General features: G+C 37.8%; 1 protein-coding gene across 1 annotated transcript in view; it reads left to right on the top strand.

Moving 5' to 3' along the window:
• Positions 1-24,132, top strand: part of LOC102806056 (F-box/LRR-repeat protein 2-like) — a 35,661-nt gene extending 11,529 nt beyond the window's left edge. Inside the window, exons 6-14 of the mRNA XM_085494552.1 lie at positions 1,698-1,862; positions 3,870-3,996; positions 8,287-8,361; positions 8,562-8,692; positions 10,311-10,371; positions 17,566-17,610; positions 17,731-17,787; positions 18,345-18,557; positions 19,112-24,132. Coding sequence (XP_085350678.1) covers positions 1,698-1,862; positions 3,870-3,996; positions 8,287-8,361; positions 8,562-8,692; positions 10,311-10,371; positions 17,566-17,610; positions 17,731-17,787; positions 18,345-18,557; positions 19,112-19,219 — 982 coding nt within the window. The 3' untranslated portion in view covers positions 19,220-24,132. The remainder of the gene's footprint in view (positions 1-1,697; positions 1,863-3,869; positions 3,997-8,286; positions 8,362-8,561; positions 8,693-10,310; positions 10,372-17,565; positions 17,611-17,730; positions 17,788-18,344; positions 18,558-19,111) is intronic.
• Positions 24,133-24,353: the final 221 nt, after the last annotated feature.

Here is a 24,353-nt window from a genome sequence, read left to right on the forward strand (position 1 = left end):
TAGCCAAATGGCGGCCGCTTTAAGGCCGAAAATGCATTGAAATCGCACATTTTCACCATTCCGGACCCGGATCTCAGTTATGCATGGACGGATTTCATTCAAATTTGGTACATACATTAAACATAATAGGACCTTGATGCACGTCATTTTTTTTTTGGATCAAGTTCGAAATAGCCGACTGGCGGCCATTTTGTTTTAAAGAATTCAGTTCTGGATCCGTATCCGAGACATGCTTGGATTGATCGAGTTCAAACTTCACACACACAAGGTACATCATGTCACAAATATGTATGTGCATTTGTTTCATGATCTCATTAACGATAGCCAAATGGCAGCCGCTTTAAGGCCGAAAATGCATTGAAATCGCACATTTTCACCATTCCGGACCCGTATCTCAGTTATGCATGGATGGATTTTGTTCAAATTTGGTACATACATTAAACATAATAGGACCTTGATGCACGTCTTTTTTTTTCCGGATCAAGTTCGAAATGGCCGACTGGCGGCCATTTTGTTAAAGAATTCAGTTCTGGATCCGTATCCAAGACATGTCTGGATTGATCAAGTTCAAACTTCACACACACATGGTACATCATGTCACAAATAGATATGTGCCTTTGTTTCATGATCTGCTTAACAATAGCGAAATGATGGCCATTTTAAGGCCGAAAATGCATCAAAATCACGTATTTTCACAATTCCAGAACCGGATCTCAGTCATGCATGGATGGATTTTGTTCAGATTTAGCACAATGTGTTGTACATATGCAGGTGCATTTCGGTCATGATCTGCTTTGAATGTATATGTCACTCAAATATGAACGGAACGGGGACGTGTCATTGACAATGACTTGTTTTCCTTGTCATAATACTTAGATTTTGAGTTGTTTAGCCTACAACTCGGCCACGACCTTTGCTTTTACCATGAAACATGGGGAAGTTTACATCAATTTGATGGACATTCCATTTTTTAAAAACTACCGAAGCACACTGTCTATCATCCCCATGTTTTTTCATTTGCTGATTTCTATTCTGAAAAATTCGACCGTTCGAAAATGTACCTTAATTTTGACTCTAAAAAACACGTCAGATTTTCAACACTAATTATTTAAAACTGGTCGAAATTTTGGAGTTTTTTATGGTAGTTGTTGAGACTCTCCTTAACAGTGCAACAAGATTACCCTTAAATGTTAATTTAGTTGTTCAGAATTGTCTCATAGTAGAGTTTGTGTTGGTTTTTCAAATTAAACTGTTTTTGCTGGCTTTTTGTTCGGCATTCCACAGCAGCCCGCACAGGCCCATACAACTACATGTTACAGTGGTGCACATCTTTGCAACATAGAATATTCTGTAATGTACTAGGTAGCTCTGTTGAAAACTACAATTCTTATTGCTTTGATACTTGATGTATACATGTACATGTATGTAATTTGGGCAGACCTCTCAGATTTGTTCATTTCGTGATGATATCTTTAATTCTCTAATTTTGATGAATACTTTTGTCATTTTTGGTAACGGTGATATTTTCGACTTCTTGTTGAAAACCGCAAGTCTGATTGTACCTCAGGTAGACCTCTCTTAGATTTGTTCATTTTCTAATGATATCTTCAGTTAATTGAAATGTGCATTGCTAACAGCGGAGCTATCTCAGCTGTGAGGCTGCTTGTTACTATACATTACATGGTTTTCTCTTTCAGGACATTTGCACAGAATTGTAGAAATATAGAAGAGTTGATTTTATATGATTGTAAAAAGATAACAGATGCCACAGCAATCAGTCTTAGTAAATACTGTCCAAAGTTACATAAATTAGACATTGGATCGTGTTCTAGTGTCACAGATAATGCATTGAAAGCTTTAAGGTAAGAATGTGAGTGTATGTGAGTGTATTGATGGTTTGATACTGACTATCACAAATACCACTCACTCATTTATTCATATGTTTTTACTATGTGAGTGTATGTCAGTGTATTGATGGTTTGATACTGACTATCACAAATACCACTCACTCATTTATTCATGTTTTTACTATGTGAGTGTATGTCAGTGTATTGATGGTTTGATACTGACTATCACAAATACCACTCACTCATTTATTCATATGTTTTTACTATGTGAGTGTATGTCAGTGTATAGATGGTTTGATACTGACTATCACAAATACCACTCACTCATTTATTCATATATTTTTACTACGTGAGTGTATGTCAGTGTATTGATGGTTTTATACTGACTATCACAAATACCACTCACTCATTTATTCATATGTTTTTACTATGTGAGTGTATGTCAGTGTATAGATGGTTTGATACTGACTATCACAATACCACTCACTCATTTATTCATATGTTTTTACTATGTGAGTGTATGTCAGTGTATTGATGGTTTGATACTGACTATCACAAATACCACTCACTCATTTATTCATATGTTTTTACTATGTGAGTGTATGTCAGTGTATAGATGGTTTGATACTGACTATCACAAATACCACTCACTCATTTATTCATATGTTTTACTATGTGAGTGTATGTCAGTGTATTGATGGTCTGATACTGACTATCACAAATACCACTCACTCATTTATTCATATGTTTTTACTATGTGAGTGTATGTCAGTGTATTGATGGTTTGATACTGACTATCACAAATACCACTCACTCATTTATTCATATGTTTTTTACTATGTGAGTGTATGTCAGTGTATTGATGGTTTGATACTGACTATCACAAATACCACTCACTCATTTATTCATATGTTTTTACTATGTGAGTGTATGTCAGTGTATAGATGGTTTGATACTGACTATCACAAATACCACTCACTCATTTATTCATATGTTTTTACTACGTGAGTGTATGTCAGTGTATTGATGGTCTGATACTGACTATCACAAATACCACTCACTCATTTATTCATATGTTTTTACTATGTGAGTGTATGTCAGTGTATTGATGGTCTGATACTGACTATCACCATACCAATCTATCATTGAATCATTTGACTATCCCTATGCCAATCTATCATTGAATCATTTGACTATCCCTATTCCAGTCTATCATTGAATCATGTGGCTATCACTATGCCAATCTATCATTGGATCATTTGACTATCCCTATGCCAATCTATCATTGAATCATTTGACTATCCTTATGCCAATCTATCATTGAATCATTTGACTATCCCTATGCCAATCTATCATTGAATCATTTGACTATCCCTATGACAGTCTATCATTGCATCATTTGGCTATCCCTATGCCAATCTATCATTGCATCATTTGACTATCAGTGTGCCAATTTATCATTGAATCATTTGACTATCACTATGCCAAACTATCATTTAATCATTTGACTATCCCTATGCCAATCTACCATTGAATCATTTGACTATCCCTATGCCAATCTATCATTGAATCATTTGACTATCCCTATGCCAGTCTATCATTGAATCATTTGACTATCCCTATGCCAGTCTATCATTGAATCATTTGACTATCCCTATGCCAGTCTATCATTGAATCATGTGGCTATCCCTATGCCAATCTATCATTGAATCATTTGACTATCCCTATGCCAGCCTATCATTGAATCATGTGGCTCAGCCTATGCCAATCTATCATTGCATCATTTGACTATCAGTATGCCAATTTATCATTGAATCATTTGACTATCACTATGCCAAACTATCATTGAATCATTTGACTATCACTGTGCCAATTTATCATTGAATCATTTGACTATCACTATGCCAGTCTATCATTGAATCATGTGGCTATCACTATGCCAATCTATCATTGAATAATTTGACTATCACTATGCCAATTTATCATTGAATCATTCACTTTTTACTGGTTTTGTTGTTATAGTGATGGTTGTCCGAGTTTAGAACATTTAATAATATCTTGGTGTGATCAGATTTCTGATAATGGATTGGAACCGCTAACGAAAGGATGTCCTAAGGTTAAAGTACTTACAAGTAAAGGATGTAGTTTGGTAAGAAAATGTCTGTGTGTCTTCAGATATCATATTTCATAATTCAACCAATTTCATGAAAACTTTTAGACGAACATAATACATGTAGTTTGGTAAGAATGTCTGTGTGTCTTCAGATATCATATTTCATAATTCAACCAATTTCATTAAAACTTTTAGATGAATTTAATACATGTAGTTTGGTAAGAATGTCTGTGTGTCTTCTGATATCATATTTCATAATTCAACCAATTTCATTAAAACTTTTAGATGAATTTAATACATGTAGTTTGGTAAGAATGTCTGTGTGTCTTCTGATATCATATTTCATAATTCAACCAATTTCATTAAAACTTTTAGATGAATTTAATACATGTAGTTTGGTAAGAATGTCTGTGTGTCTTCTGATATCATATTTCATAATTCAACCAATTTCATTAAAACTTTTAGATGAATTTAATACATGTAGTTTGGTAAGAATGTCTGTGTGTCTTCAGATATCATATTTCATAATTCAACCAATTTCATTAAAACTTTTAGATGAATTTAATACATGTAGTTTGGTAAGAATGTCTGTGTGTCTTCAGATATCATATTTCATAATTCAACCAATTTCATTAAAACTTTTAGATGAATTTAATACATGTAGTTTGGTAAGAATGTCTGTGTGTCTTCAGATATCATATTTCATAATTCAACCAATTTCATTAAAACTTTTAGATGAATTTAATACATGTAGTTTGGTAAGAATGTCTGTGTGTCTTCTGATATCATATTTCATAATTCAACCAATTTCATTAAAACTTTTAGATGAATTTAATACATGTAGTTTGGTAAGAATGTCTGTGTGTCTTCAGATATCATATTTCATAATTCAACCAATTTCATTAAAACTTTTAGATGAATTTAATACATGTAGTTTGGTAAGAATGTCTGTGTGTCTTCTGATATCATATTTCATAATTCAACCAATTTCATTAAAACTTTTAGATGAATTTAATACATGTAGTTTGGTAAGAATGTCTGTGTGTCTTCAGATATCATATTTCATAATTCAACCAATTTCATTAAAACTTTTAGATGAATTTAATACATGTAGTTTGGTAAGAATGTCTGTGTGTCTTCAGATATCATATTTCATAATTCGGCCAATTTCATTAAAACTTTTAGATGAATTTAATACATGTAGTTTGGTAAGAATGTCTGTGTGTCTTCAGATATCATATTTCATAATTCAACCAATTTCATTAAAACTTTTAGATGAATTTAATACATGTAGTTTGGTAAGAATGTCTGTGTGTCTTCAGATATCATATTTCATAATTCGGCCAATTTCATTAAAACTTTTAGATGAATTTAATACATGTAGTTTTCAGACACTCGTAGCAGCTCAGTGAGAGGCCATTCTCAGTGTGAGGGAGCACGTAAATGGCAGAAAACACGGGACATGGGTCTCACATAGATGTCTTCTCACGACATCAGTGCTGATTGGCAATGGTCTTGGTTCATTGCATAACAGGGTCATTAGTAGTCCACCAATCAGCCATAGGGTCAAAATTCGTCTCACTAGTCTATTAAAAACTGAGAAACTGAAATTCGCAAGCATGCAAATCTCATTATTCTTTGAGATTATGAAGCATTACTAAGACTACTAGGATACTGTAATATACATCACCTTGAGAATATCAAGAGGTCATTGATGCGTACACTTATGGTTGCGATGTTTGTGTAAGTGTCAACTCAATTTGACAGACAATAGTCATCTAGCCATCTTTGAACAGTCTTCTTGGGTTATCAGGTTTTTCTATTTTTGACCCACTATACAATACAAAAGAATTCTTGAGTTGTGATGCTTGTTTTTGTGGGTGTGCTAGCGATTGCTTTGCTCGCTATTCACTGCTATTCTTGAAAGAATGTAAACTTATACATATGCATTCCTCGTCCATCAAGTGTGTGACATCATAAAGTTTGTGACATCATCAAGTGTGTGACATCATCAAGTGTGTGACATCATCAAGTTTGTGACATCATCAAGATACTCATTAATATCAAGAGAAGCCTCGCAAGGGTCACAAGTCTCTTTATTTCACAGTAACCCAGCTTTTGCCATTTATATGCTCTTGTATTTTACTTCATTAAAAAAAACACCAAATATAAACAAGAGACTGTATGCAAGTCTAGGAGAGTATGCAAGTCTAGGAGTGTATGCAAGTCTAGGAGAGTACGCAAGTCTAGGAGAGTATGCAAGTCTAGGAGAGTATGCAAGTCTAGGAGAGTACGCAAGTCTAGGAGTGTATGCAAGTCTAGGAGAGTATGCAAGTCTAGGAGAGTACGCAAGTCTAGGAGAGTACGCAAGTCTAGGAGAGTACGCAAGTCTAGGAGAGTACGCAAGTCTAGGAGAGTACGCAAGTCTAGGAGAGTATGCAAGTCTAGGAGAGTATTCAAGTCTAGGAGAGTACGCAAGTCTAGGAGAGTGTGCAAGTCTAGGAGAGTACGCAAGTCTAGGAGAGTATGCAAGTCTAGGAGAGTATGCAAGTCTAGGAGAGTATGCAAGTCTAGGAGAGTATGCAAGTCTAGGAGAGTACGCAAGTCTAGGAGAGTACGCAAGTCTAGTAGAGTACGCAAGTCTAGGAGAGTACGCAAGTCTAGGAGAGTATGCAAGTCTAGGAGAGTATGCAAGTCTAGGAGAGTATGCAAGTCTAGGAGAGTATGCAAGTCTAGGAGAGTATGCAAGTCTAGGAGAGTACGCAAGTCTAGGAGAGTACGCAAGTCTAGGAGAGTATGCAAGTCTGGGAGAGTATGCAAGTCTGGGAGAGTATGCAATTCCAGGAGAGTATGCAAGTCTAGGAGAGTATGCAAGTCTAGGAGAGTATGCAAGTCTAGGAGAGTATGCAAGTCTAATACGCAAGTCTAGGAGAGTATGCAAGTCTAGGAGAGTATGCAAGTCTAGGAGAGTATGCAAGTCTAGGAGAGTATGCAAGTCTAGGAGAGTATGCAAGTCTAGGAGAGTACGCAAGTCTAGGAGAGTACGCAAGTCTAGGAGAGTATGCAAGTCTAGGAGAGTATGCAAGTCTAGGAGAGTATGCAAGTCTAGGAGAGTATGCAAGTCTAGGAGAGTACGCAAGTCTAGGAGAGTACGCAAGTCTAGGAGAGTACGCAAGTCTAGGAGAGTACGCAAGTCTAGGAGAGTATGCAATTCCAGAAGAGTATGCAAGTCCAGGAGAGTATGCAAGTCTAGGAGAGTATGCAAGTCGAGGAGAGTATGCAAGTCTAGGAGAGTACGCAAGTCTAGGAGAGTATGCAAGTCTAGGAGAGTATGCAAGTCTGGGAGAGTATGCAATTCCAGGAGAGTATGCAAGTCTAGGAAAGTGTGCAAGTCTAAGAAAGTGTGCAAGTCTAGGAGAGTATGCAAGTCTAGGAGAGTATGCAAGTCTAGGAGAGTACGCAAGTCTAGGAGAGTATGCAAGTCTAGGAGAGTATGCAAGTCTAGGAGAGTATGCAAGTCTAGGAGAGTATGCAAGTCTAGGAGAGTACGCAAGTCTAGGAGAGTACGCAAGTCTGGGAGAGTATGCAAGTCTAGGAGAGTATGCAAGTCTAGGAGAGTATGCAAGTCTAGGAGAGTATGCAAGTCTAGGAGAGTATGCAAGTCTAGGAGAGTATGCAAGTCTAGGAGAGTATGCAAGTCTAGGAGAGTATGCAAGTCTAGGAGAGTATGCAAGTCTAGGAGAGTATGCAAGTCTAGGAGAGTGTGCAAGTCTGGGAGAGTATGCAAGTCTAGGAGAGTATGCAAGTCTAGGAGAGTGTGCAAGTCTAGGAGAGTATGCAATTCCAGAAGAGTATGCAAGTCCAGGAGAGTATGCAAGTCTAGGAGAGTATGCAAGTCGAAGAGAGTATGCAAGTCTAGGAGAGTACGCAAGTCTAGGAGAGTATGCAATTCCAGGAGAGTATGCAAGTCTAGGAGAGTATGCAAGTCTAGAAGAGTATGCAAGTCTAGGAGAGTACGCAAGTCTAGGAGAGTACGCAAGTCGAGGAGAGTACGCAAGTCTGGAGAGTATGTAAGTCTTTATACTCAGAAAGTTTGAAAATTGTGCACTCCTTGTCAATGGATGATGTCATTTTGTTTGACAAATTATGCGAAACGAAGCATCTATTTCATGATAAAACATCTTCACTGTAATGGTAAGACTGTCATTTTCTAGGAACAGACTGAAACCGTTGACAGATGATTTAATTGTTTGATGGGAGAGAGGTATACAACAATATTATATGTAATAAAGTACACCCATAATAACATAGTTTTCTTATTCACAGTTGACAGATGATTCCCTAATACATATGGGTGCACATTGGACTGAACTAAAAAGTCTTAATTTACATGGCTGCTCAGTAAGTAACTTTTCGTTTGCTACCATGGTAGGTTTGCTTTCATGGTGGCTTTACTCCCATGGTGTGGGTACCATCATTGGAGTAAATCCACCACAGAAGAAAATCAAACATAGTAGTTTGAATCATGGTGTATAATTATCATGGTTTATTATATGTATGTATTGATTAGAATTGTTTGGTATTACCAATTAGTTTATCAGTTAATTACAGATGAAGGAGTTCAACATATAACACAAGGATGTCATAAACTGGATTCAGTTTGTGTGTCCGGATGTACACACCTTACAGATCAATCTCTTATAGCATTAGGAAATGGATGTCATGACCTGAGGTATGTGTCATAACAAATATGTAAAATGTACTATTGAATCATTTTGTGGATATGTCATATTGTATCATTCTGTGGATATGTCATTGTATCATTCTGTGGTTATGTCATATTGTATCATTCTGTGGTTATGTCATATTGTATCATTGCGTGGGTATGTCATATTGTATCATTCTGTGGATATGTCATATTGTATCGTTCTGTGGTTATGTCATATTGTATCATTCTGTGGTTATGTCATATTGTATCATTGCGTGGGTATGTCATATTGTATCATTCTGTGGATATGTCATATTGTATCATTCTGTGGATATGTTATATTGTATCATTCTGTGGTTATGTCATATTGTATCATTCGTGGATATGTCATATTGTATCGTTCTGTGGTTATGTCATATTGTATCATTCTGTGGTTATGTCATATTGTATCATTGCGTGGGTATGTCATATTGTATCATTCTGTGGATATGTCATATTGTATCATTCTGTGGATATGTCATATTGTATCATTCTGTGGTTATGTCATATTGTATCATACGTGGATATGTCATATTGTATCATTCTGTGGTTATGTCATATTGTATCATTGCATGGGTATGTCATATTGTATCATTGTGTAGATATGTCATATTGTATCATTGCGTGGGTATGTCATATTGTATCATTGTGTGGTTATGTCATATTGTATCATTGTGTGGTTATGTCATATTGAATCATTCTGTGGTTATGTCATATTGAATCATTGTGTGGTTATGTCATATTGAATCATTGTGTGGTTATGTCATATTGTATCATTGTGTGGTTATGTCATATTGTATCATTGTGTGGATATGTCATATTGTATCAATGCGTGGGTATGTCATATTGAATCATTGTGTGGTTATGTCATATTGTATCATTGCGTGGGTATGTCATATTGAATCATTCTGTGGTTATGTCATATTGTATCATTGTGTGGTTATGTCATATTGAATCATTGTGTGGTTATGTCATATTGAATAATTGTGTGGTTATGTCATATTTTATCATTGTGTGGTTGTCATTGTTGTTTGTGTGGATATGTCATTGTATTATGGTATATGCCATGTTGATATATTTGGGATATGTCATTTGGTTATGTCATGATACATGTTATGTTTTGTTATTGTGTTGTATTGTTTGTGTGGATATGTCATAATGTATTATGGTATATGTCATGTTGATATATTTGGGATATGTCGTTTGGTTATGTCATGATACATGTTATGTTTTGTTATTGTATTGTGTTGTTTGTGTGGATATGTCGTATTGTATTAGGGGATATGTCATGTTGATATATTTGAGATATGTCATTTGGTTATGTAATGATACATGTTATGTTTTGTTATTGTATTGTGTTGTTTGTGTGGATATGTCGTATTGTATTATGGTATATGTCATGTTGATAAATTTGGGATATGTCGTTTGGTTATGTCATAATACATGTTATGTTATGTTATGTTATTGTATTGTGGTGTGTGTCTTTGTGTTAGTTTGGCATATTGTATTATGGTATATATCATATTATTTCATGACAGACATTGAATTGTCATTCAGTAAGATCTCTCATATATATGACATTTTTATCTTATAATATTTTCAGAACTCTAGAGGTTGCTGGTTGTTCCCAATTTACAGACAATGGTTTCCAGGCATTAGCCAGGGTAAGTCGTAACACCAAACATTAGCCAGGGTAAGTCGTAACACCAAACATTACCTAGGGTAAGTCGTAACACCAGACATTACCTAGGGTAAGTCATACATTGTATCACCAGACATTACTCTGGGTAAGGCATATCACCAGACATTACCCAGGATAAGGCATATCACCAGACATTACTCTGGGTAAATCGTAACACCAAACATTGCCTAGGGTAAGTCGTAACACCTGACTTTACCCAGGGTAAGTCATATCACCAGACATTACTCTGGGTAAGTCATATCACCAGACATTACTCTGGGTAAGTCATATCACCAGACATTACCCAGGGTAAGTCATATCACCAGACATTACCTAGGGTAAGTCATATCACCAGACATTACCCAGGGTAAGTCATATCACCCGACATTACCCAGGGTAAGTCATATCACCATATATTACCTAGGGTAAGTCATATCACCATACATTACCCAGGGTAAGTCATATCACCAGACATTACCCAGGGTAAGTCATATCACCAGACATTACCCAGGGTAAGTCATATCACCATACATTACCTAGGGTAAGTCATATCACCAGACATTACCCAGGGTAAGTCATATCACCAGACATTACCCAGGGTAAGTCATATCACCAGACATTACTCAGGGTAAGTCATATCACCAGACATTACTCTGGGTAAGTCATATCACCAGACATTACTCTGGGTAAGTCATATCACCAGACATTACCCAGGGTAAGTCATATCACCAGACATTACCTAGGGTAAGTCATATCACCAGACATTACCCAGGGTAAGTCATATCACCATATATTACCTAGGGTAAGTCATATCACCATACATTACCTAGGGTAAGTCATATCACCATACATTACCCAGGGTAAGTCATATCACCAGACATTACCCAGGGTAAGTCATATCACCAGACATTACCCAGGGTAAGTCATATCACCATACATTACCTAGGGTAAGTCATATCACCAGACATTACTCTGGGTAAGTCATATCACCAGACATTACCTAGGGTAAGTCATATCACCAGACATTACCCAGGGTAAGTCATATCACCCGACATTACCCAGGGTAAGTCATATCACCATATATTACCTAGGGTAAGTCATATCACCATACATTACCTAGGGTAAGTCATATCACCATACATTACCCAGGGTAAGTCATATCACCAGACATTACCCAGGGTAAGTCATATCACCAGACATTACTCTGGGTAAATCGTAACACCAAACATTGCCTAGGGTAAGTCATATCACCAGACATTACCCAGGGTAAGTCATATCACCAGACATTACTCTGGGTAAATCGTAACACCAAACATTACCCAGGGTAAGTCATATCACCAGACATTACCCAGGGTAAGGCATATCACCAGACATTACTCTGGGTAAATCGTAACACCAAACATTGCCTAGGGTAAGTCGTAACACCTGACTTTACCCAGGGTAAGTCATATCACCAGACATTACTCTGGGTAAGTCATATCACCAGACATTACTCTGGGTAAGTCATATCACCAGACGTTACCCAGGGTAAGTCATATCATCAGACATTACCTAGGGTAAGTCATATCACCAGACATTACCCAGGGTAAGTCATATCACCCGACATTACCCAGGGTAAGTCATATCACCATATATTACCTAGGGTAAGTCATATCACCATACATTACCTAGGGTAAGTCATATCACCATACATTACCCAGGGTAAGTCATATCACCAGACATTACCCAGGGTAAGTCATATCACCAGACATTACCCAGGGTAAGTCATATCACCATACATTACCTAGGGTAAGTCATATCACCAAACATTACTCTGGGTAAGTCGTAACACCATACATTACTCTTGGTAAGTCATATCACTAGACATTACTCTGGGTAAGTCATATCACCATACATTACCTAGGGTAAGTCATATCACCAGACATTACTCTGGGTAAGTCATATCACCAGACATTACCCTGGGTAAGTCATATCACCAGACATTACCCAGGGTAAGGCATATCACCAGACATTACTCTGGGTAAATCGTAACACCAAACATTGCCTAGGGTAAGTCGTAACACCTGACATTACCCAGGGTAAGTCATATCACCAGACATTACTCTGGTTAAGTCATATCACCAGACATTACTCTGGGTAAGTCATATCACCAGACATTACCCTGGGTAAGTCATATCACCAGACATTACCCTGGGTAAGTCATATCACCATACATTACCCAGGGTACGTCATATCACCATACATTACCCAGGGTAAGGCATATCACCAGACATTACCTAGGGTAAGGCATATCACCAGACATTACCCAGGGTAAGTCATATCACCAGACATTACCCAGGGTAAGTCATATCACCATACATTACCTAGGGTAAGTCATATCACCAGACATTACTCTGGGTAAGTCGTAACACCATACATTACTCTGGGTAAGTCATATCACCAGACATTACTCTGGGTAAGTCATATCACCATACATTACCTAGGGTAAGTCATATCACCAGACATTACTCTGGGTAAGTCATATCACCAGACATTACCCTGGGTAAGTCATATCACCAGACATTACCCAGGGTAAGGCATATCACCAGACATTACTCTGGTTAAGTCATATCACCAGACATTACTCTGGGTAAGTCATATCACCAGACATTACCCAGGGTAAGTCGTAACACCAGACATTACCTAGGGTAAGGCATATCACCAGACATTACCCAGGGTAAGTCATATCACCAGACATTACTCTGGGTAAGTCATATCACCAGACATTACCCAGGGTAAGGCATATCAGCAGACATTACTCTGGGTAAGGCATATCACCAGACATTACCCAGGGTAAGGTATATCACCAGACATTACCCAGGGTAAATCGTAACACCAAACATTGCCTAGGGTAAGTCGTAACTCCTGACATTACCCAGGGTAAGTCATATCACAAGACATTACTCTGGTTAAGTCATATCACCAGACATTACTCTGGGTAAGTCATATCATCAGACATTACCCTGGGTAAGTTATATCACCAGACATTACCCTGGGTAAGTCATATCACCAGACATTACCCAGGGTAAGTCATATCACCATACATTACCCAGGGTACGTCATATCACCATACATTACCCAGGGTAAGGCATATCACCAGACATTACTCTAGGTAAATCGTAACACCAAACATTGCCTAGGGTAAGTCGTAACACCTGACATTACCCAGGGTAAGTTATATCACCATACATTACTCTGGGTAAGTCATATCACCAGACATTACCCTTGGTAAGTTATATCACCAGACATTACCCATGGTAAGTCATATCACCATACATTACTCAGGGTACGTCATATCACCATACATTACTCTGGGTAAATTATAACACTAAACATTACCCATGGTAAGTCATATTACCATACATTACCAAGGGTAAGTCATATCACCAGACATTACCCAGGGTAAGTCATATCACCATACATTACTCAGGGTACGTCATATCACCATACATTACCCTGCGTAAATCATATCACCAGACATTACTCTGGGTAAGTCATATCACCAGACATTACCCAGGGTGAGTCATATCACCAGGCATTACCCTTTGTAAGTCATATCACCAGACATTACCCAGGGTGAGTCATATCACCAGACATTACCCAGGGTAAGGCATATCACCAGACATTACTCTGGGTAAGTCATATCACCAAACATTACCCAGGGTAAGGCATATCACCAGACATTACCCAGGGTAAGGCATATCACCAGACATTACTCTGGGTAAATCGTAACACCAAACATTGCCTAGGGTAAGTCGTAACACCTGACATTACCCAGGGTAAGTCATATCACCAGACATTACTCTGGTTAAGTCATATCACCAGACATTACTCTGGGTAAGTCATATCACCAGACATTACCCTGGGTAAGTCATATCACCAGACATTACCCTGGGTAAGTCATATCACCATACATTACCCAGGGTACGTCATATCACCATACATTACCCAGGGTAAGGCATATCACCAGACATTACCTAGGGTAAGGCATATCACCAGACATTACCCAGGGTAAGTCATATCACCAGACATTACCCAGGGTAAGTCATATCACCATACATTACCTAGGGTAAGTCATATCACCAGACATTACTCTGGGTAAGTCGTAACACCATACATTACTCTGGGTAAGTCATAAAACCAGACATTACTCTGGGTAAGTCATATCACCATACATTACCTAGGGTAAGTCATATCACCAGACATTACTCTGGGTAAGTCATATCACCAGACATTACCCTGGGTAAGTCATATCACCAGACATTACCCAGGGTAAGGCATATCACCAGACATTACTCTGGTTAAGTCATATCACCAGACATTACTCTGGGTAAGTCATATCACCAGACATTACCCAGGGTAAGTCGTAACACCAGACATTACCTAGGGTAAGGCATATCACCAGACATTACCCAGGGTAAGTCATATCACCAGACATTACTCTGGGTAAGTCATATCACCAGACATTACCCAGGGTAAGGCATATCAGCAGACATTACTCTGGGTAAGGCATATCACCAGACATTACCCAGGGTAAGGTATATCACCAGACATTACCCAGGGTAAATCGTAACACCAAACATTGCCTAGGGTAAGTCGTAACTCCTGACATTACCCAGGGTAAGTCATATCACCAGACATTACTCTGGTTAAGTCATATCACCAGACATTACTCTGGGTAAGTCATATCATCAGACATTACCCTGGGTAAGTTATATCACCAGACATTACCCTGGGTAAGTCATATCACCAGACATTACCCAGGGTAAGTCATATCACCATACATTACCCAGGGTACGTCATATCACCATACATTACCCAGGGTAAGGCATATCACCAGACATTACTCTAGGTAAATCGTAACACCAAACATTGCCTAGGGTAAGTCGTAACACCTGACATTACCCAGGGTAAGTTATATCACCATACATTACTCTGGGTAAGTCATATCACCAGACATTACCCTTGGTAAGTTATATCACCAGACATTACCCATGGTAAGTCATATCACCATACATTACTCAGGGTACGTCATATCACCATACATTACTCTGGGTAAATTATAACACTAAACATTACCCATGGTAAGTCATATTACCATACATTACCGAGGGTAAGTCATATCACCAGATATTACTCTGGTTAAGTCATATCACGAGACATTACTCTGGGTAAGTCATATCACCAGACATTACCCAGGGTAAGTCATATCACCAGACATTACTCTGGGTAAGTCATATCACCAGGCATTACCCAGGGCGAGTCATATCACCAGACATTACCCTGGGTAAGTCATATCACCAGACATTACCCAGGGTAAGTCATATCACCATACATTACTCAGGGTACGTCATATCACCATACATTACCCTGCGTAAATCATATCACCAGACATTACTCTGGGTAAGTCATATCACCAGACATTACCCAGGGTGAGTCATATCACCAGGCATTACCCTTTGTAAGTCATATCACCAGACATTACCCAGGGTGAGTCATATCACCAGACATTACCCAGGGTAAGGCATATCACCAGACATTACTCTGGGTAAGTCATATCACCAAACATTACCCAGGGTAAGGCATATCACCAGACATTACCCAGGGTAAGGCATATCACCAGACATTACTCTGGGTAAATCGTAACACCAAACATTGCCTAGGGTAAGTCGTAACACCTGACATTACCCAGGGTAAGTCATATCACCAGACATTACTCTGGTTAAGTCATATCACCAGACATTACTCTGGGTAAGTCATATCACCAGACATTACCCTGGGTAAGTCATATCACCAGACATTACCCTGGGTAAGTCATATCACCATACATTACCCAGGGTACGTCATATCACCATACATTACCCAGGGTAAGGCATATCACCAGACATTACCTAGGGTAAGGCATATCACCAGACATTACCCAGGGTAAGTTATATCACCATACATTACTCTGGGTAAGTCATATCACCAGACATTACCCTGGGTAAGTTATATCACCAGACATTACCCAGGGTAAGTCATATCATCATACATTACTCAGGGTACGTCATATCACCATACATTACTCTGGGTAAATTATAACACTAAACATTACCCATGGTAAGTCATATTACCATACATTACCGAAGGTAAGTCATATCACCAGACATTACTCTGGTTAAGTCATATCACCAGACATTACTCTGGGTAAGTCATATCACCAGACATTACCCAGGGTAAGTCATATCACCAGACATTACTCTGGTTAAGTCATATCACCAGACATTACCCAGGGTGAGTCATATCACCAGACATTACCCTGGGTAAGTCATATCACCAGACATTACCCAGGGTAAGTCATATCACCATACATTACCCTGCGTAAATCATATCACCAGACATTACTCTGGGTAAGTCATATCACCAGACATTACCTAGGGTAAGTCATATCACCATACATTACTCAGGGTACGTCATATCACCATACATTACCCTGCGTAAATCATATCACCAGACATTACCCAGGGTAAGTCGCATCGCCAGGCATTACCCTGCGTAAGTCATATCACCAGGCATTACCCAGGGTAAGTCGCATCACCAGATATTACCCTGCGTAAGTCACATCACCAGACATTACCCAGGGTAATTCATATCACCAGACATTACCCAGGGTAATTCACATCACCAGACATTACCCAGGGTAAGTCACATCACCAGACATTACCCAGGGTAAGTCACATCACCAGACATTACCCAGGGTAAGTCGCATCACCAGGCATTACCCTGCGTAAGTCATATCACCAGGCATTACCCAGGGTAAGTCGCATCACCAGACATTACCCTGCGTAAGTCATATTACCAGACATTACCCAGGGTAATTCATATCACCAGACATTACCAAGGGTAAATCGCATCACCAGACATTACCCAGGATAAGTCACATCACCAGACATTACCTAGGGTAAGTCACATCACCAGACATTACCCAGGGTAAGTCACATCACCAGACATTACCCAGGGTAAGTCGCATCACCAGGCATTACCCTGCGTAAGTCATATCACCAGGCATTACCCAGGGTAAGTCGCATCACCAGACATTACCCAAGGTATTTCATATTCATTGTGAATTGACTTTGCATTCTTTTTCTTTTTTTTTTAGAATTGTCACCGACTAGAACGCATGGACCTTGAAGAATGTGTTTTAGTAAGTTTTCCAAATATTTAAATAATCAGTTGTCAATTGAAAATACCGAATACTGCAAACATTACAAATATGTACTTGACATAAAATGTTAACTTGCCTGATTTGATGTTAATCTTGTAGATTACAGATTCAACACTTGCTCATTTGGCAATAGGTTGTCCTGTTCTTCAAAAACTTGTAAGTACACAATATGTAATATTTATTTATTTTAATATTTTCATATTCACACCATATCTGCATCATATGTTCATATCATATCTTTCTCAAATGTTCACATAATATCTTCTTCAAATTCTCACATATCTTCCTAAAATTTTCACATTATAACTTCCTCACGCGTTCACACCATGTCTTCCTCGAATGTTCACATCCTATCGTCTTCAAATCCTCACATCATATCTTCCCCAAATGTTCACATCATAACTTCCTCACGCGTTCACATCATGTCTTCCTCAAATGTTCACATCATATCTCCCCCAAATGTTCACATCATATCTCCCCCAAATGTTCACATCATATCTTCTTCAAATTCTCACATATCTTCCTAAAATGTTCACATCATAACTTCCTCACGCGTTCACATCATGTCTTTCTCAAATGTTCACATATCTTCTTCACATGTTCACATCTTCCTCACATGTTCACATCTTCCTTGAATCTTCCTTTCATGTTCACATATATTCTTCACATGTTCACATCATATTTTCTTCACATATTATTATTATTTTTTTTAGAGTTTATCACACTGTGAGTTAATAACAGATGAAGGAATCCGTCATTTAGGAACCAGTGCATGTGCAACAGAACACCTTCAAGTCATAGAATTAGACAATTGTCCTTTGATAACAGATGCATCATTAGAACACTTGATGGGATGTCAGTGTTTACTTCGTATTGAACTTTATGATTGTCAATTGATTACAAGAGCTGGCATTAGAAGATTACGAGTGAGTTATTTGCTTTCTTCTCTGCTATTTTGAGTCAATAATATCGTCAAAAAAACGAAATAAAGATTCTCTGATGGAGCAAACCCTTTCCTCAGGTGCATGATTATTCTCACTACTACCCCTATTCTATTGTGTTGATATTGTCTGAATATGAAAATGAAAAACAACAATAGTGAAGAATCTTTGTAAATCTCCATAGCAACTGGATCTAGAGCTCTTCTAAAATGTTATCTCTTGATTTAACCCTCATAAAATGGGGGTGAATAATCATTGAGAAAATTCTTATTTCCATGGCAACAATATCAGGATTTCAACCAAGCTGTAAGTGACTGGTACTTGTTTCAAGGGACAGACTTCATGAAATCTATCTATATCTTTTTGAGATAAATAAATAAAAAATGTAATGCATTCATCTTTTTGTCAAATGAATATTTAATTACAGTCCATCTATAACTTATTGATTTGAGTGGTTTCTGTTTACAGACTCTAAGGTACCCTAAACACTAGAAAGAGAGTCTCTTCTTTCCTGACTTTGTATATTTTTCTTCTTTCAGACCCAGCTGCCAGACATCAAAGTACATGCCTATTTTGCACCAGTCACACCACCACCATCAGTTGGCGGTGGTCGTCAACGATACTGTCGGTGTTGTGTCATATTGTAAATATTTACCTGTCAACATTGTGTATATTTGCATGAAGACAGTTGTCGTGGTGATGCCATATCAATGATATTTCATCTCTTAGATACGCAAGACTTTTTAAAATTATGACTATTTTTAACCTTTGGAATGCAAACTTTTATACAACTGCTGCATTTCTGATATATGTGTTAAGGTGTTTACTTCACTGTGCTGCTGCCATGACGGATAAGTGTTCAGGTGTTTACTTCACTGTGCTGCTGCCATGATGGATAAGTGTTCAGGTGTTTACTTCACTGGGCTGCTGACATGATGGATAATGTCAGATAAGTGTTTACTTCACTGTGCTGCTGCCATGATGGATAAGTAATCCCATACTGTGTGTAGGAACATTGTTGTAACCAAGACTGTTCAGTAACCAGTTTATGTTGACTTGAGAACTGTACTTCAAGGTGTTTAATAGGATGTTCTTAGTGACCATGTTGCAGGGTTATGTGCTTATGGAGACTGCTATGCTACAATGTATTACCATTCTTAAAAAACATCTATACCAGAATTACGTGTTTACGAACAATTCTGTGCTATTGTGTCAATGAGACAGTGGTTATGTGTTTATAAACACTTGTATGCTATAATGTCAATATGACTGTCATCATGGAAAAACTGTTCCAGGGTTATCTGTTTATAAACACTTGTATGCTATTACATTGATAAGGTTTATGTATATACAAACTTTTTGAACTTTACTAGTGTTCAAAGATTTACCAAACAATATATGAACACTGCAACAAACATTTTTGATCAGACTGGCATGGATTAGGGTGTTTACAATGAATGAGAACAGTGATATTTGTTCTGGTGTGTTCTTCACTGTGCTGCTGCCATAATGGATAAGTGTTGACTTCACTGTGCTGCCATGATGGATGAGTGTTCAAGTGTTTACTTCACTGTGCTGCTGCCATGATGGATGAATAATTCCATACTGTGCGTAGGAACATTGTTGTATCCAAGACTGTTATACATTGTATATACACACCTGTAACCAGGTTATGTTGATTTGAGAACTGTATTACAAGGTGTTTAATAGGATGTTTTTAGTTTCCATGTTCCAGGGTTAAGTGCTTGCAATGAAAACAGTATACAACTTGGATGAGAGCAGTGTGCTAAGTGTTTACAACTTTAATGGGAACAGTGTCATTTATTTACAATTTCAATGAGAACAGAATCATATGTGTTTACAACTTGAATGAAAAGTGTGCTACATGTAGGTGTATACAACTTAATGAAAACGGTATGTGAGGTGTTTACAGCTTAAATGAGAACAGTATGCTAGGTGTTTACAGCTTGAATGAGAACGGTATGCTATGTGTTTACAGCTTGAATGAGAACAGTATGCTAAGTGTTTACAAATTGAATGAAAAGTGTGCTAGGTGTTTACAACTTGCAAAAGAACAGTATGCTAGGTGTTCAGAACTTGATTGAGAACAGCGTGCTAGGTTTTAACTTGATTGAGAACAGTGTGCTAGGTGTTCACAGCTTGATTGAGAACATTGTGCTAGGTGTTCATAACTTGATTGAGAACAGTATGCTAGGTGTTCACAGCTTGATTGAGAACAGTATGCTCGGTGTTCACAGCTTGATTGAAAACAATGCGCTAGGTGTTCACAACTTGATTGAGAACAGTGTGCTAGGTGTTCACAACTTGATTGAGAACAGTGTGCTAGGTGTTCACAATTTGATTGAGAACAGTGTGCTAGGTGTTCACAACTTGAATAATACCATATTTATTTCAGACATTAGCTATCTTACAATCCTTCCCAGTAGAAGATGATAGAACAATTGTCACATGTCTCAAATTGACCAATCAGACCGCTATATGTCAACACATGTTCAAAAACATGAAATTAGAAATAATTGTGACACGTTTGTTAATTCTGGGATTTCTGAAATATAAATATAATGATAAATTCTGATATAAGTGTTGTATATATACAGAGAGAGAGGCCTTACAAATCAGAAAATATGAAATGATATACACTTTAGTACAGAGCATTTACTCTGGCACAGGAGATTTATTACATCCTATTCACACCATACATCTTAATAAAATAATTATTCTCCTGAGTTTTAGACATGTATACCCTACTCCTTGGCATACAGGCATACAGTCCTCTACATTACATGCATGTATCATTAGTGGACATATTCACTCTGTATAGCACACATCAACTGTGACTGTACCATTGTATATACACACTAGTGTTCAGCATATACACCTCTATACAGGCATACAGTCCTCTACATTACATGCATGTATCATTAGTGGACATATTCACTCTGTATAGCACACATCAACTGTGACTGTACCATTGTATATACACACCAGTGTTCAGCATATACACCTCTATACAGGCATACAGTCCTCTACATTACATGCATGTATCATTAGTGGACATATTCACTCTGTATAGCACACATCAACTGTGACTGTACCATTGTATATACACACCAGTGTTCAGCATATACACCTCTATACAGGCATACAGTCCTCTACATTACATGCATGTATCATTAGTGGACATATTCACTCTGTATAGCACACATCAACTGTGACTGTACCATTGTATATACACACCAGTGTTCAGCATATACACCTCTATACAGGCATACAGTCCTCTACATTACATGCATGTATCATTAGTGGACATATTCACTCTGTATAGCACACATCAACTGTGACTGAACCATTGTATATACACACCAGTGTTCAGCATATACACCTCTATACAGGCATACAGTCCTCTACATTACATGCATGTATCATTAGTGGACATATTCACTCTGTATAGCACACATCAACTGTGACTGTACCATTGTATATACACACCAGTGTTCAGCATATACACCTCTATACAGGCATACAGTCCTCTACATTACATGCATGTATCATTAGTAGACATATTCACTCTGTATAGTACACATCAACTGTGACTGTACCATTGTATATACACACCAGTGTTCAGCATATACACCTCTATACAGGCATACAGTCCTCTACATTACATGCATGTATCATTAGTAGACATATTCACTCTGTATAGCACACATCAACTGTGACTGTACCATTGTATATACACACCAGTGTTCAGCATATACACCTCTATACAGGCATACAGTCCTCTACATTACATGCATGTATCATTAGTAGACATATTCACTCTGTATAGCACACATCAACTGTGACTGTACCATTGTATATACACACCAGTGTTCAGCATATACACCTCTATACAGGCATACAGTCCTCTACATTACATGCATGTATCATTAGTGGACATATTCACTCTGTATAGCACACATCAACTGTGACTGTACCATTGTATATACACACCAGTGTTCAGCATATACACCTCTATACAGGCATACAGTCCTCTACATTACATGCATGTATCATTAGTGGACATATTCACTCTGTATAGCACACATCAACTGTGACTGTACCATTGTATATACACACCAGTGTTCAGCATATACACCTCTATACAGGCATACAGTCCTCTACATTACATGCATGTATCATTAGTGGACATATTCACTCTGTATAGCACACATCAACTGTGACTGTACCATTGTATATACACACCAGTGTTCAGCATATACACCTCTATACAGGCATACAGTCCTCTACATTACATGCATGTATCATTAGTAGACATATTCACTCTGTATAGTACACATCAACTGTGACTGTACCATTGTATATACACACCAGTGTTCAGCATATACACCTCTATACAGGCATACAGTCCTCTACATTACATGCATGTATCATTAGTAGACATATTCACTCTGTATAGCACACATCAACTGTGACTGTACCATTGTATATACACACCAGTGTTCAGCATATACACCTCTATACAGGCATACAGTCCTCTACATTACATGCATGTATCATTAGTAGACATATTCACTCTGTATAGCACACATCAACTGTGACTGTACCATTGTATATACACACCAGTGTTCAGCATATACACCTCTATACAGGCATACAGTCCTCTACATTACATGCATGTATCATTAGTAGACATATTCACTCTGTATAGCACACATCAACTGTGACTGTACCATTGTATATACACACCAGTGTTCAGCATATACACCTCTATACAGGCATACAGTCCTCTACATTACATGCATGTATCATTAGTGGACATATTCACTCTGTATAGTACACATCAACTGTGACTGTACCATTGTATATACACACCAGTGTTCAGCATATACACCTCTATACAGGCATACAGTCCTCTACATTACATGCATGTATCATTAGTGGACATATTCACTCTGTATAGCACACATCAACTGTGACTGTACCACAGTATATACACACCAGTGTTCAGCATATACACCTCTATACAGGCATACAGTCCTCTACATTACATGCATGTATCATTAGTGGACATATTCACTCTGTATAGCACACATCAACTGTGACTGTACCATTGTATATACACCCCAGTGTTCAGCATATACACCTCAGTACACAGCATATACACCTCTATACAGGCATACAGTCCTCTACATTACATGCATGTATCATTAGTGGACATATTCACTCTGTATAGCACACATCAACTGTGACTGTACCACAGTATATACACCCCAATGTTCAGCATATACACCCCAGTACACAGCATATACACCCCAGTGTTCAGCATATACACCCATAGCTTTTATAATACTATTCTGTCACATATCGTGCAATGTAGTCTGGCCAGTATTGAAACACCATGTGATAGAGGAATCATGAATGTAAATTATACACTTTGTAAATGAAACTTCTCTCCCATTTCTACCAAGCAATAGAATCAATGTAGAAAAATACCAGGCTTTGGCTGATTAATAAAGTTAATGACTTATTTGCTGTACATCTGCAATTATTTTGACTTAATGTCAGAAATGTATTTGTCATGTGACCCATGCTGTTTCGAAATGATTCATTGATGTAGTTAATGATGTCATACATTGTGTTGTAATAAGCTGAAAGCATAGTAAGGGTCATACCATTATCATACAGGGATGGATACTAGTTATTCCATTGGTATCTGTCACATTGACTTGTTGTGTAGGGATTAAATGTGACCAATAG

This window comes from Saccoglossus kowalevskii, chromosome 20, assembly GCF_978046115.1.
Source record: "Saccoglossus kowalevskii chromosome 20, keSacKowa6.1, whole genome shotgun sequence".
Taxonomy (NCBI): Eukaryota; Metazoa; Hemichordata; class Enteropneusta; family Harrimaniidae; genus Saccoglossus; species Saccoglossus kowalevskii.